The 16,324-nt window shown below is 42.5% G+C and overlaps 1 protein-coding gene across 6 annotated transcripts in view; it reads right to left on the bottom strand.

Moving 5' to 3' along the window:
* PTPRM (protein tyrosine phosphatase receptor type M) overlaps positions 1 to 16,324 on the bottom strand; it is a 662,162-nt gene that overhangs the window by 262,599 nt on the left and 383,239 nt on the right. For all 6 annotated transcript variants that reach the window (XM_061399910.1, XM_061399904.1, XM_061399907.1 and 3 more), the window contains 2 exons: positions 8,278 to 8,479; positions 5,366 to 5,468 (listed from right to left, as the gene is read on the bottom strand). In XM_061399910.1, the coding sequence (XP_061255894.1) occupies positions 5,366 to 5,468; positions 8,278 to 8,479 (305 nt within the window). The remainder of the gene's footprint in view (positions 1 to 5,365; positions 5,469 to 8,277; positions 8,480 to 16,324) is intronic.

Below are 16,324 nucleotides of genomic sequence, written 5' to 3'. Positions count from 1 at the left end.
GGAACCTAAAGTATGACACGAAGATCACGGCATCTGGTCCCATCACTTCATGGGAAATAGATGGGGAAACAGGGGAAACAGTGTCAGACTTTGTTTTTCTGGGCTCCAAAATCACTGCAGATGGTGATTGCAGCCATGAAATTAGAAGATGCTTACTCCTGGGAAGAAAAGTTATGACCAACCTAGATAGCATATTCAAAAGCAGAGACATTACTTTGCCAACAAAGGTCCATCTAGTCAAGGCTATAGTTTTTCCAGTGGTCATGTATGGATGTGAGAGTTGGACTGTGAAGAAGGCTGAGCGCCGAAGAATTGATGCTTTTGAACTGTGGTGTTGGAGAAGACTCTTGAGAGTCCCTTGGACTGCAAGGAGATCCAACCAGTCCATTCTAAAGGAGATCAGCCCTGGGATTTCCTTGGAATGGCTGATGCTAAAGCTGAAACTCCAGTACTTTGGCCACCTCATGAGAAGAGTTGACTCATTGGAAAAGACTCTGATGCTGGGAGGGATTGGGGGCAGGAGGAAAAGGGGACGACAGAGGATGAGATGGCTGGATGGCATCACCGACTCGATGGACGTGTGTTTGAGTGAACTCCGGGAGATGGTGATGGACGGGGAGGCCTGGCGTGCTGCGATCCATGGGGTCGCAAAGAGTCAGACACGACTGAGCGACTGAGCTGAACTGAACTGAAAGTACGACACAAATGAACTTATCTATGAAACAGAAACAGGCTCACAGACAGAGAACAGACTCGCCAAGGGGTCAGGGGGTGGGGGAGGGATGGACTGGGAGGTTGGGATCAGCAGAGGCAAAGTATTATATATAAAATGAATAAACAAGGTCCTATTCTGTAGCACAGGGAACTGTATTTAATATCCTATGATAAACCATAGTGGAAAAGAATCTGAAAAAGTTATACATATATATGTCTAACAGTCACTTTGCTGTACAGCAGAAATTAAACACAAGATTGTAAATCAACTGTATTTCAACGACAACAACAAAAAATTGGGGCTTTCTCTTTATTAGAAGAACGAAGTTGCTGCCATGAATTAAAATTACATTCACGCAGTTCAGCCCTAATGTCCTGGTTGCTGATGTGATTTCTGCCCTTCTTCCCCTTCTCCCTGAAGACTCACAACTGTAATAGATGTTTTCCCCACTCAATAGTTTCTCCTGAATGAATGAATCAAAGACTGATTTGGTAATCTTTGAACATTTCACTGAAATGAATATCAAAATATTTAATTAGTTAACATACTCAAGCTCTGAGTTTTAATTAAGAAGACACAGAGCTCCAAAACATTTAGGAACAAATTAAAGCAACAATGCCTGAAGAACAAAAATGAGAGTCATTGGAATTACAACAACGTGATGGAGTCTCAAGCTACAGCCCATTAGAAGGTATAAAACATCATTAATGAGGGTTACTGCACAGAGCAGATTACAAGACAAACACATACATCACGGGAGTAAAATCATAGACAGAACTTCTGTTGGTGCACGAAAAGCACAGCACTTTGTGTGCAACTCATTCTTTATTTAGAGTTGCTCTTTTACTGCCAGATTATAAGGGTTTCCTCCGTCGGACTGTGTCTGCATGTAATAAACAGTGGAGAGAAAAGAGAGAATGCAGGTGATTCTAAATGAGTTAAAGAAAATGAAGCTTTTCCCTGTCTTATTAAAGGAAAAAAAAAATTGAACCCATGGACAGACATTAAAATTCTGTCCTGGGTGCCTATTTACCTGCCGGAATGATGGACTCTGTGTTCCTCCTGGCCATCTTGGGATTTAAATAATTTTATGTGACAGAGCTGGTGTGTTGATCAATAAAAAGACAACAATCACTTATGCTAAGAGTTTAGTGCAATTTCAAGAATCTGCATTAAGCAAGCTGAGTGTCTGTAGTGGAATCAATATACAACCACCTCACTTAGTGAAATGCCTTAGTGAAGTATGACTAAATTTTCAACACCAATGAATATGGATTCAAGAAAAATCAAATCAATCGAAAGAATGGGTTCTTTGCAATCACACAATGACAGTACTTTTGAACACATAATACTGTGCAAAATCCACGAAAGCTAACAGATGTTCGCTTCCATTTCCTCTTCTCGTATTTATCTTACCATTTGGGAAAAGCTTTCTTGTATTGCAGTTTGATTACATGTGCATTTTGCAAATTTCCAGATGTGTTCAAATGTTTCAATCTACATTATGGCTTTATATTTTAGGTCCCTCTGATTCCCTAATCAGAGTTCTTATTTCTCTAAACATTAAATGAAATTGAAAATTTTCATATAACCCATTTAGACTGAGAGCATTATGGACAATTTTTTTCCAAACTAGTCTTTCTAGATATATTGGGCTTCTATCTACTCAATAGGTAATCAGTCCCATTATGCCACACTATAATAATGAATCTCTTGAAGAGAATATTCATTTTTCTGCAAAAAAATCTTTTTGACAGGTGAGTCTGAGATAATTTCCTTTCTCAAACTTGTGCCAATAAAATTTTCCCATTTAAGACAAGCATCCTTCCAGTAAGGTAGCATCTGTAGTGGATTTCTTTATAATGATAGTAAGAGGCTGCCATAAGAATTGATCTCTATTCTAGCATTATAGATTTCCTTGATGGATACAAATAGTAAATTTGTTCATTTCAAGTTGCTAACATTGTGAAAGCAGGTATAATAGAGGCAGAATGCAAAGTGACCCTGGCCAGTCCCAGGGATGGTTAGCCAATAACAAGATGATGTTTCATAAAAGCAAAACAGTGCTGAACTCAGAAAATCAGGTGGTATGACAGGTGTGAAAGAGCATATGACAACACAAACTGAAATCTTCTCAGAGTTAGAGCTGGGCCTGATGAAATGATGGGGCACCTGCATTTTGGACACCCTGATCAGCATCTGAATTTGTATTTTTATAGACATAGAAATAAAAAGCCCGAGGGTGTCTCCGACTAATTAGTAAATCTCCAGAGTCTCTGAAAACAAATGTGAAAGTGTTAGTAGTTCCGTCATGTCCGACTCTTTGTGACCCCAGGGACTGTAGCCCACCAGGCCCCTCTGTCCATGGGATTTCCCAGACGAGATACTGGAGTGGGTTGCCATTCCCTTCTCCAGGGGATCTTCCCAACCCATGAATTGAACCTAGGTCTCCCACATTGCCGGAGATGGCAATGGCACCCCACTCCAGTACTCTTGCCTGGAAAATCCATGGATGGAGGAGCCTGGTAGGCTGCAGTCCATGGGGTCACTAAGAGTCGGACATGACTGAGCAACTTCACTTTCACTTTTTACTTTCATGCATTGGAGAAGGAAATGGCAACCCACTCCAGTGTTCTTGCCTGGAGAATCCCAGGGACGGGGAAGCCTGGTGGGCTGCCGTCTATGGGGTCGTACAGAGTCGGACACGACTGAAGTGACTTAGCAGCAGCAGCTCCCACACTGCAGGCAGATTCTTTACCATCGGAGCCACAAGGAAGCCCAAGATGTAAAGGAAAAGAACAAAATCATGTCTTAGCAAGGCAGATGGTGGAAAACATGAATAGTCATTTGGGACACAATTGAAAATTTTGAAAGACAAGAAAAGGAGTTCTGGGGAGAGGACTAACATGGATTGCCCAAAGAAATGTTACAGGAAAACCTAAGACTTGGAAAGACCTACACAAAGATACAGATGACAATCCGGCTGAAAAGGTCAGGAGGAAAGAAGCCACAAGAACCGAAAAAGTGTGAAGGAGTTTCTGTAAGAATAGAACGGAATGGGAGAAATGGTTAGGATTTCAGCCTCCTTCAGTTTGGAGGCTCTGAAAGTAAATGACCTCCACCCCCTCATGTCATCATGAAGCCTTTCGACACAACCCTGACTCCTGTCCTCATGGCCTGTTATTGCTGAGTCTGGGCAGCTCTTAAATTGGTCAGAGAAAAACAATGTTCTCAAGGCCATGGCTGGAGAGTGAATTATCCTTTAATAATAATTCAGCGTTCTGGAGTGAACAGAGTCTGACTTATGGTTATAGGTACGCTTGGGTTTTGGACAGACACCTAATGAGGGTGAGTCTGGGTCATTCAGTTTGTGCAACCCATGTCAGTGCCACACATATCAACCCAAAGGGCCTGGGTAGTGTCAGTGGCATTGCTTTTCTTGCAGAAATAATTCTTACACCTGGAGAGAGCTTTTACATATTTCAGAGCATTCTCACTCAGTGGGCCTATGAATGGCCATCCGAAATCCCTTCAGGGGCTACTACGTTAAGAAAGCAGAGTAAATTAAAAATTGTCTCTTGCCATTTTGTAGGGTTTTCAAATAAAAATGTCTGTTTCTACCCTAATTTGATCTCTCTATCAACTAATGCTTGTCTGTTTTTCATCTTGAGCCTGTGAACTGAAACTTATATATCTTATCAGGCAGAAGGAAGTTCAGTGACTCACTCTTTGATACTGTAGAGAAAACGTGATCAAAGACGGCCAGGTTTCAGAAGGTTAATGAAATAAAACTCTACAAAAGGCACAGGGAAATGAACCCCACACAGCCTTATTTGTGAATGTAAATGTTTCCTTGGAGAATGCTATTCAAAGGAATAGATTATTTTGAAGGCAAGCGATTCTGATAGCACAAAATATCGGAATTCTTCTGAAATGACTAGAAATTTCATTTATATAAATTATTGAGCTTATGACAAGTTCATATTCAAGAGTTATTGAGGCATTCCTTTGCTCCTTCCTAAGAAGAATACATTTATTTTATTCATTCACTGTAAAAGTTATAATTTGTAATTTCTTGGCTATATAAATCATCATGTGATGAGAAATGGGGTCTACATGGTGGTAATAAACCTAAATCTGTTCAAATAAAGACTTCACAATTGTCTTTCCAATCACCTGTTTCTTTAAAAAAGTATAGTTATATAGTACACATTCAATGGAAAGATTAGTTGGTTTACTAAAGATTAAAGATTTAAAACTCCATGTAAACAAAACAAATAGACAAAAATAACTCACAGCGTCTATTTAAGGACTACAGCTCAGGACACTGATACCATCTGCCCATGGGTAACTAAACTGCAGAGAGCAATTACCTTTTAGGAGGAAAGCCACCTCTGAACAGATTGGGGTTTTTGTTCCTTAACTTCAAAGAACAATCACGTGCATCAGAATCAAACTCCTTACACAACACTTAATCACTCACATCAAAGCCCCTTCTTTCCCCTCAGTCCTTTCTTTTAATTAGAACTCATAAGGACATGGTTTTACATGCTGAGTGAGGTCTGTGGCAAATCCCTAGAAGGCACGTGGGAGAAATGTACCCATCTGATTTGGGTTTTCACCTAAAACAACCCCTTCTCGGCTCCATACCTGACGGGTGCACCTCGACTGTGTGCAGGCTTCAGCAGGACCGTCACTGTGCTGTCCGTCTGATTCAAGGGCGTCTCCAGTTCATAAGCCGGCATGGAGGGTGCTGGGGAAGACGCAGGAGATGGGGAACCCATGATTTCTGGTTTGCCTTTTCTTCCTACTTTCATTTACAATGAGCACTAAGAACACAGTACACTTAGTCTATTAATAAATTGCCATGAACAGCCTTTATGTATCTGCCCAACCTTTAACAAGAGGGACAACTGTTACAACCAGCATGTGTTGACTTTGGTCTTGAGTTTAACCTGGGAGGGGGCATGAGGGGACTTAGGAGGTGTTGGTAATACTCTGTTTATTGATTTCGGTTCTCCCTTGATGGATGTAGCCATTACACCCATACATTCATGCACATCATTGCAATTATATTGCAAATTGTAAAATAAGTTTAATTTGTGTGTTTTTATGTACATATGTTTTTCTCAAAAACTTAAATGCAAATTTAAGAAATAATTGCTAAGATCATAAAACTGATCATTTCAGTTCTCCTATCTAAGGCAAGGTTTCTAGTGTCCCAAAGGTTCATCCAAGATTTGAAGAGGTCCTTAGGAGTCAGAGGGCCTTGCTGGACTTAATGACCACTTGTGGGCTCTTCTGGAAAGTATGACTGAGAGAAAGATACTGAGTTGAAGTAAGAAAGGCTTGGGTTTGACTTTCTGCTGCATTTTGTTTCGACCAGCATGAAAGCTCAGGGACAATTATTATCTCTGAAGCTTCAGGTTACTCATCTTTTAAAACAGGAGAAATTATCCTGTAGGGTTATTACGGGAATTCAAAGGGATTACAGACAAAGAGAGTGGGGCAAATATAATTCTACAAATGTTCAATCTCTTTGCAGCACAATTCCTATTTCCAAGGCCATTTCTGGGCATTCTTTGTTTTCTAGATTAAGTCTAATTACGACAAGATAACGGAGCTCTTGAATAATTTTGTGATCACTGTGGACACGACACATCATTTCATGAAGGCTGTGATGCTGGGGGTGCGGGAACATGGCCTTTTTAAGACCCTCAGGTCTACGTACCTGATGAGAACATTAAAGATCATTTTTTGCAAATACAGTTTCTAAAATCTCTTACATATAAAAAGCTTTTATTGTAAAAGACATGGATTACAGCTTAGGTCCATTTACTGGATTTTCTCAGCACTAAAATTAGCTCAAATTCTACCAAAAATGAACTCCAATTAATGACACAGAAATCACATTTTGTGTAGAGAGTAGTTCTTGGAAGTCCATGAAAGGAGAAAATGGGGGGTCCATAAACTATAAAAAATTTTTTTGAACTATAAAAATCAAATATTTACTGCTAATGAACCTTTCCAGCATAACTAAGATGTTAACTGGCTTTGCTTTGGGACAGAGCTGCAGAACTTGATGAGCTAAGAGTGATCAGACTCATGCTAACCAGAACTTTTATCTAACACAAATGGGAAAAATGAATTAGTTTCTAAAAGAGTAGCCTCTTAAAGATAATAACCTTGGAAATAGGATTTCCATGGGGAGAAGTTACCCCCAGAAGGGGGATGTGAAGCTATGTACATTGGTACACATGACCTCTTTAAATCTCTGTGATAAATTCATACACCAGATTAATACCATTTTGATTTACATCCAGGGTAAATTCACTAGATCAAGGTTAGAGAAGAAGTACTTGGGAAAATAATAGCTAGGATTCAAATTTTCTGATTCCATGCCCAGTGGTCTTTCTCTTCACCCATCTGTACCACTTAATGTCATTTTCCCAACCTCCCAAGTATTCTTCCTCTTTTACTATTCTCTACATTGCTTTTATAAGCTAAAACTTTCTATCAACTGTCAAGTGCCTATTAAACTTCAAGTTAAGTTTGTACTCATAAATGAACTCTTATACAATGCAAAGTTATCCCTTAAGCTATACCTGCTTAAAATCAAAATTCCAAACCTCCCTCCTCTCTCAAAACCTAATAGAATGCTTACAGTACTTGAGTTTATCTTTCTCCCTTTGGTTTTAAAGGAAAACGTAAAACCTTTCACAAAACTAGGGATGAGGGACAACAGGCATGAAAATCAGGCTATCACTTGGCTAACCCTGACTGATGAGAAGTGACCTCCCTCACCTCCACTCTGCTCTTCTAACCCCCAACCAGTTACAGCTCAAACTCAAATACTTCTGCACTTGGATCCAAAGGGGGAAAATGGAAGAGAAAAATGTTCCTGGAACTGTGCTTATGGCTGCTGCATTTCCCACACCAGATGGTAACTCCATTTCCTCTAGTCTGAAGCTCAAAGACATTTTCTGCACAGTCGCACGTGCCCAGAAATATTTCCCAAGTTACGTCTTTTGTTGGGTAGCATAATTGAGTCTCTACAAGAAAAGAGCTGGCAGGTATAAGTGCCTGGCTCCCCCTGCTCCCCACTGCCCGTAGTCACCTCTCTTTTCTGGTTGTGAAACAACTAATGGTCAAGGTCTAGGGAAGGCTGAGCCTTCGGGAAGGGACTCCACGTAAAGCTGCCTTTCTGCTGAGCATTTCATCATGAGAGATCTCCTTACAGACATTTTCCCAACCCGGCTGCTCTGGGAACTTGGGATGGAGGAGGGCAGAGGGTCCTCAGAACAGGATCTTCTGCTCACATTAAAGTTCTCCAATATACACTCTTGAATCAGTGCCTACTTCCCGACCAGGATGACGATCTAAAGCTCCTGACTGCTAAATATTTGTAGCATTTTACCAAATTTCATGAGTCTGATTTTCATACATTCCCAAATACAAATTTATGTGTACATTTGGGTGAGCTTTGCACACTTGACAACGGGAATGAGAAAGTACTCGAAGGCTACTTCTTATAAAAGACAAAGCTCATGAATGTATGATACCTGATATTTTGGTGGTGAACTGATTTGTTGCCGGGGGTCCAAAGCCCTTAGCTGTGCTGGCTCGGATGGTGAAGGAGTACGTGGTTCCTGGATACAGTCCGAAAAACAGGAAGTGGGTTTCATTTCCCAGTTTTGAAACTCTTCCACTTTGATTGGATAGATCTATTTCTGGGTCAAAGGAACTGACTGCTTTGTAGGTGATCTGTAAGAGAATAAGAATGTGATGAAGTGTCTGGGCAGATGGACCAAGATGGTGTCTTTATCCAATAAACCCTCCTGATGCATGCACTGTCAGATGCTTGATGATAAGCTCTCCTGTTCCCTTGGACTCTTCGAATCCTGGACCCAGTGAACGGGCACAGGAACTCGGCCAAAACTGTTACGAGTTATTACTTTTATAGACAGAGGAACTGAAAGCCAGTAGATTAGAACATAAAGAATGAGCTCATGTTTAAGCTAATATCTTGAAGTTGTTTGCTTTCAAAATGTCATGTTGGAAAACTACATTACAGATGGCTTAAAACAAAATAACAAAATAGACAACCAACTCAAACAGATAAGACCCGACAAGGAGAGGGTCTCATCTCTCACCCAGGGGCCAGAGTCTGGTTTTATACTGAAGAGGATTACTGTCTACTGGGAACAAGAGTACTTTTAAGCGTTCTACTCCATGTGGGCAAAGTTTTCTGCTCCAAAAATAAATCCTAGACGCTCGTCAGCAGCTCTTGATGGATGACTGTGGTGTTTGTGATGGTGTCCTATTCACTTTTCTTCTTTACAGCAAAGCTGTCCAATAGGACAGTCAGGACGGGAAGGTTCTATTCTGCACTATTCAGCGTGGTGGCCCCTAATCACAAGTGGCCATGGAGCACAGGGAACATGGCTGGTGAGACTGAGAAGCTGAACATTTTATTTCACTTTATTACTATTTGAAAAAATCCTTCAAAAAATGAAGTATAGTTGATGTAGACAACTTAGCAACTAAACAACAAGGTGGATATGTGCTCAGTCGTGTCTGACTCTGTGAGGCCATGGACTGCAGCCCACCAGGCTCCTCTGTCCATGGGATTTCCTAGGAAAGAATACTGGAGTGGGTTGCTATTTCCTTCTCCAGGGGATCTTCCTGACTCAAGGATTGAACCCACATCTCCTGCATTGGCAGGTGGATTCTTTTTTTTTTAATTTAATTTTATTTTTTAACTTTACAATATCGTATTGGTTTTGCCATATATCAACATGAATCCGTCCTTTACCACTGAACCATCCGGGGAGCCTACAGTCTGTTAATCCCAAACTCCTAATTTATCCCTTCTTCCCTTTCCCCCTTGGGTAATCATAAGTTCATCTTCTATGGCTATGAGTCATTTTATTTGAATTAACTAAAACTTAAAATGCCCAAATAACTAGGAGCTGCCATTTTGGACTCAGTGCATTTCTGGAAGTTTTCATGATGTTTATCACATAACAGTGTTCAAAGCACCCTGGATGAGTCTGGATTGTGTGAAAATAAATATAACATAGGTGTTTTTAAATTCTGCCCTTTCAAATGATGCTTGAAAGAATTTCACTCTAAGTAGTTCATCAACTTCTCAAGAACGTGCATTTTAGGGGTGATTACTAACTTCTCCTGGTTGTAATGATATAATTTTTAAATGCAGCATATTCAAAAGTTTTAAATTGCAAAACTGAGCACTTTTCTTGCTTTCGAATAGGTTAAAGTTACTTATAATTTATGTGCATGAACATTAACACTGTTATTATACCAAGTGATAACTGACATTCTTTCTTCTTATATTTACACCATGTCATTATAATTAAGGAGACCTCTCTGAGAGAATATTTAGATTGAATCAACTAAGCAATGGCAAGAAAATGTTTGCTGTATGTATTAATCACCGCCGTGCACGACACCATCAGAGTCTGACAGCAGATCTGCTGTTAACCCTCTCGCTGGTTTCCTTCTCAAGGTTCCTCAGAGTAAAGAGTAAGACTGAGTCCACTCGAGCTCCTGTCCAGTGACTTCAATGCCACCTCTGTGTACCTAGCTGCTAACATTGACTCCCACCCTGAGAGCCCCAGAGAAAGCAGATCTAAGCTGTGACAACATAACCACTCCCCCCAAGTCCATTACTTCACTCATTCACAACATCTCTACTGCATGTCTCTTGGGTGCCAAGCACAGTGCTCTGGGCTGGGGTCTCACATGGTGACTCAATGTGATGACTGACTGGTGGAGGGGGGAGCAATCTGGTGGATTAAAGAGAGATGCAACCTAGAAGTTACGACACAGCCTAATTGGAACATGCTAGCCTCCCTGGTGGCTCAGTGGTAAAGAATTCACCTGTAATGCAGGAGATGTGGGTTTGATCCCTGGGTTGGGAAGATCCCCTGGAGTAGGAAATGACTACCACTCCAGTATTGTTGCCTGGAGAATCCCATGGACACAGGAATCTGGGGGCTACAGTTTGTGGGGGTCACAAAGAGCCCGACATGACTTAACGACTGAACACAACAAGAAGGGAATGATTTCAGAGAGACTGCTGGGAGTTCAAGACTGAAACCAAAGACCTGTCTACCCTGTCTCGAGCTGGAGCTCACATTCCGCGTATTCATAAATCCTTCCCAATCCCACTCTGAGGATCTCTGGATCTGCTAAACCCTGGAGTTGTGACAGTGTCCCCACCATCCATCTGGCAGTAACTCATGGAGTGCGCTAAGAACTCTTTGTGGTCTAAAATCGTGATTAAACATGACAAAGGAATTCAAACTTTCCATACAACTGTCTCTTTTTTTTTCTTCTGAAGAGTGATACCTTATTCTTTTTGATCCCACTGTGATAGGTAAGTATTTGGCCCTCAGTGTATGTTCTCCTGAGAACTCCCAGGGAGAGCAGGTGAGCACTCACAGACACGCTCACAGTGCAGCGAGGAGGATGTCCGCTCTGCTGCTGCCAACGGCAAAGCAAACAGCAAAGGCTTCATCAGAGAACTTGCTGTTTTACCAGGGCTGAGGGGTTTGGGCTCACCTCTAGCCATGACCTTGCAGGATCAGCTAGACTGGGTTTCTTAACTCTCTTTTGGTAACACTCCTCAATAATTTATTTAAAAGCACAAATTCTCTCTTCCTGACCCATAACAATGCACATTTTGTTGTTGTCTAGTTGCTAAGTCAAGTCCAACTCTTTGTGACCCCATGGACTGTAACCGGCCAGGCTCCTCTGTCCATGGGATTTCCTAGTCAAGAATACTGGAGTGGGTTGCCATGCTCTCCTCCAGGGAACAAATCTTCCTGACCCAGGGATCAACCTGTATCTCCCACACTGGCAGGTGGATCCTCTACCAGTGAGCCACTACAATGCCTGTATAAACTCCTCTTAAAATAAAAAAATAGCGAACCCTCTCCCTCATCTAAGAAATCCCTAAAGAGCAACTCTGTTGTGTCCAAGTGGACACAAAATGTTGGAAAGTGCATGCTGCTGCTGCTGCTAAGTCACTTCAGTCGTGTCTAACTCTGTGCAACCCCATAGACGGCAGCCCACCAGGCTCCCCCGTCCCTGGGATTCTCCAGGCAAGAACACTGGAGTGGGTTGCCATTTCCTTCTCCAATGCATAAAAGTGAAAAGTCAAAGTGAAGTCGCTCAGTCGTGTCCAACTCTTCACGACCCCATGGACTGCAGCCTACCAGGCTCCTCCATCCTAAAACTCATCCAGAGCCCTGGGAGTCTGAATTCCAGGGATAAAAAGGTTCCTTGGAAATAGAGTGAACTTGGCTCTGAACTCCACGGCCTGCAAGGAGCTGAAAATGGTCAGTAAGTGCCTCTCCTCCTGAGTGGTACGTCCGAAGGGCACCCAGCTCCACGCTCGCACCCAAGTGTAATGTGCCTTTTCAGTATTTATTTTTTCATTTGCTCATTCGGCATGTCTGGGAAGTGCCTATCAAGTACCAGGCTGTGGATGACCAGCAGGGACTCCCAGGAGGGAAGTCCAGGGCTCAGCTCACACTTGGCTATTTCTCTGGCTGAGGGCCAAGTCGATTCTAACAACACCTCTATTAAGAAAGAATCCTGATGTTCCAGGGTGAACCCAGGGACTTGATATAAAGCCCATGCTGAAAACAAACTGACAGGCAGACCACACATGGGATCAATTAGGTGAGATGGAAGGAGCACACACTGGGTGATTTCTGATTGGCAGGTTGGGGCCTGTGGCACTCCAGCATCATCTTCCCCTCTCATGACTAAGTTTCAAATCCTAGAGAACCAAAATGGGATAACACCCCATCTCCGACCATGGCTGCAATGCCAGCCAGCCTTAACTAGGTCCTTCAATGCATGCACAAGCAATCAGAGGAAGCAACAATCTGATTCCAGGGGACACAAGAACCTAGGATACTTCAGGGAAAAGTTCAAAATTTGACTGAAATGTAGGAAAGATCAGCAGAAGTGCCTTAGAAGGAGAATGAGGGGAAGGTGTTAGGAGGAAAGAAAGTATCAGCAGAAGCAGGTGTGATGGATCAGAAGGTTCACAGGGTAAAGAAAATTCCATACACACAGCTCCTTCCATTCCAGTTGAAAATCATGGCAGAAGCAGTAATGAATATCAACTGGCATGGTACCACAGGAGGCCTGGAACACTGATGTCAAACAGGCCCCTCAATTTTCCTTCTCTCCACCCTTTGATCTGTCTCATTGGGCTTCCCTGGTGGTTCGGACAGTAAAGAATCTGCCTGCATTTCGGGAGTCCTGCGTTCAATCCCTGGGTTGGGAAGACCCCGTGGAGAAGGAAATGGCAACCCGCTCCAGTATTCTTGCCTGGAGAATCCCAGGGACATAGGCTACAGTCCACGTGGTCCCAGAGTCGGACGTGACTGAGCAACTAACACTTTGACTTTCTTCCTTTGAGGGGACCCTGGCTCACTGAGCCCAGCTCTCCAGGCTGGGCGTTTTGAGGGATTTTCAATGCTCCGACTGTCTACATCCCCAATCAGCTGATGACTCCAGACTGTTCTTTACTATGTGCCTGACAATCTTGCACGCACTGCTGCATAGAAGCAACACGTGGTTCTCATTTCATTCTTTTCCATACTTAGTTGCTGACGGGACTGCTTACTTCTAAAAGAGGAGGGAGGGATCTTATATAGTTTGTCCTCTTCCAGCATCTTATACATACTAAGTGGTTTCTTTTTTTTTTAACGCTTGTTGATGTGTTACTCTCATGACTAACAGCCTGGAGGCCATATACAGTTAGTGGGGACAATGAAAATACTGGGACATGTATTCCTGTGCACTGGGGAAAAGTGAAAGTTGCTCAGTCATGTCTGACTCTTTGCAACCCCATGGACTGTATAGTCCATGGAATTCTCCAGGCCAGAATACTGGAGTGGGTTGCCTTTCCTTTCTCCAGGGGATCTTCCCAACCCAGGGATTGAACCCACGTCTCCTGCATTGCAGGCAGATTCTTTACCAGCTGAGCCACAAGGGAAGCCCAAGAATACTGGGGTGGGTAGCCTGTCCCTTCTCCAGGGATCTTCCCAACCCAGGAATCAAACCCCGGGGTCTCCCGCATTGCAGGCGGATTCTTTGTCAACTGAGCTATGAGGGAAGCTAGTAATAACTGATAAACTTCCTTAACCAGGCTCGATATGTGGTGTTTGCATTTTGATACTGTACTATGCTTGGTTGCTCAGTCATGTCCAACTCTTTGTGACCCTATGGCCTAGAGCCCATCAGGCTCCTCTGTCTATGGAATTTCCCAGGTAATAATACTGGAGTGGATAGCCATGCCCTCCTCCAAGGGATCTTCCCGACCCAGGGATCAACCTGCATCTCTTGCGTCTTCTGAATTGCAAGCGGATTCTTTACCAACTGCGCCACCTGGGAAGCCCTCTTCTTACCTATATTTGAGTTTTAAGACCTGGTTTATGACACAGTGGGTTTCCCTTGTGGCTCAGCTGGTAAAGAATCCACCTGCAATGCAGGAGACCTGGGTTCAATCCCTGGGTTGGGAAGATCCCCTGTAGAAGGGAAAGGCTACCCACTCCAGTATTCTGGCCTAGAGAATACCATGGATTGTATATTCCATGGGGTTGCAAAGAGTTGGACATGATTGAGAAACTTTCACTTAACTTTATGACACATTCACACAGCCCTTTTGTAGTAGCGTTTAGATCAGTGTCAACTGGGACATCTTTGCTGTTGAATCAGAGAGATTAATGGGTTCTGTTTCTGAATTATGATTCCTATTGTTTTTATATAAAAGCTACTTCTTAAAAAAATAAAAAAATAAAAGCTACTTCTTATACAAAGATTATGCTCCATGGGATCAGAAAAATAGAATCTTGTCTTTATTTTCTGTCTGCCTAGATATCAACATGTGGCTTTCAGGAAAGTGGACCAATTTCTTGGAACTTAACATTGATTTCAAAGATTGTATATTTTTTAGTAAAATATTCTGTTATCCTAAGATAAGAATCTAGAAGGCAGAACTAAAAAGTGGTCATGGGGCCAAAAGTATTAACTAAAAGATTCTGATCACAGAGTTAAAAAAGAACCTGTTTGACTTGATTGTAAAAAACAACTCTACAAAAGCAGAGGCATGAATTTTCATAACACTCTATTCTTTTACCATGAAGCAGCCTAGGAAAGTGTCAATCATTCCACACGAAAATCAACTTTTTTCCTTTCCTCTTACTTTGTTTAGCTTTCAATGAACAACATTTTTTTTTTTTTTTTTGCATTTCAATACCAATTTTCCAAAGGTACAAGGAAGCATAACTGTGAGGCTAGTTGGGTCAGGGAGACGGGTCACCAGTGATGACTGTCTGACAGCAAATCTTTCCCAGCTTTGTCAGTAGCTTTGAAAGGTATTCAGGTAAAGGTCCCATGGGAAGAAAGGCTGCAAATTTCAGAAACCTAACAACATATAATTTTGTTGAATTTGCATTCATATAAGTGCTAGCTTGAAAAAAATGCACCTGCTTGTTTCTATGACAATAGGCAGAGTGAAATCACGCTCATACAGATGTGATGATGACTGCCACCCCACTAGGGCTGTCATTTTTTCCCCCTGAACAAGTCATCAGGTTCTGCTCTGCTATCAACAGGCAAAACTATGTCACAGAAGTCTATAGTCTATAAGAAACCAAGAGAAATTATTCTGTTGCTAACCCAAGACAATGTCTAGTGTCTCTGCTAATTGGATCATCAGGGTTCTATAATTCAGGAGTAAAGGAGTTTAAGGATTCCCTGGTGGCTCAGATGGTAAAGCATCTGCCCACAAAGCAGGAGACCTGGGTTCGATCCCTGGATGGGGAAGATCCCTTGGAGAAGGAAATGGCAACCCACTCCAGTACTCTTGCCTAGAAAATTCCATGGAAGGAGGAGACTGGTGGGCTACAGTCCAGGGGGCCGCAAAGAGCTGGACACAACTGAGTGATTTCACTTTCACTTTCAGAGGAGTTTAGAGCTGGCAAAGACAGGAGGCCATGGTTGCCTCCTAAATAATGTATATACTGCGAATGCCTGCTAAGTTGCTTCAGTCGTGTCCTACTCTGTGCAACCCTATTGACTGTAGCCCGCCAGGCTTCTCTGTCCATGAGATTTCTCCAGGCAAGAATATTGGAGTGGGCTGCCATTTCCTCCTTCAGGGGAATCTTCCTGACCCAGTGATCAAACCCGTGTCTCTTTCATCTCCTGTACTGGCAGGCAGTTCTTCACAACTAGCGTCATCTGGGAAGCCCAAACTAATATATACTACAGAACACATTGTTTTTAGTAAAGGTGATTTTAGGGAGGGGAGGAGGAAGAGGGTGAGATATATGGAGAGAGTAACATGGAAACTTACATTACCATATGTAAAATGGATCAGTTCAGTTCAGTCGCTCAGTTGTGTCCGACTCTTTGTGACCCCATGAACCGCAGCACGCCTGTTCATCACCAACTCCCAGAGTCCACCCAAACCCACGTCCATTGTGTCAGTGATTCCATCCAACCATCTCATCCTCTGTCATCCCCTTCTCCTCCTGCCCTCAATCTTTCCCAGCATCAGGG

This window comes from Bos javanicus, chromosome 24, assembly GCF_032452875.1.
Source record: "Bos javanicus breed banteng chromosome 24, ARS-OSU_banteng_1.0, whole genome shotgun sequence".
NCBI classification, from domain to species: domain Eukaryota; kingdom Metazoa; phylum Chordata; class Mammalia; order Artiodactyla; family Bovidae; genus Bos; species Bos javanicus.
Note: the sequence above shows the minus strand (reverse complement) of the source record. Positions and strands in the feature narration are given on the sequence as shown.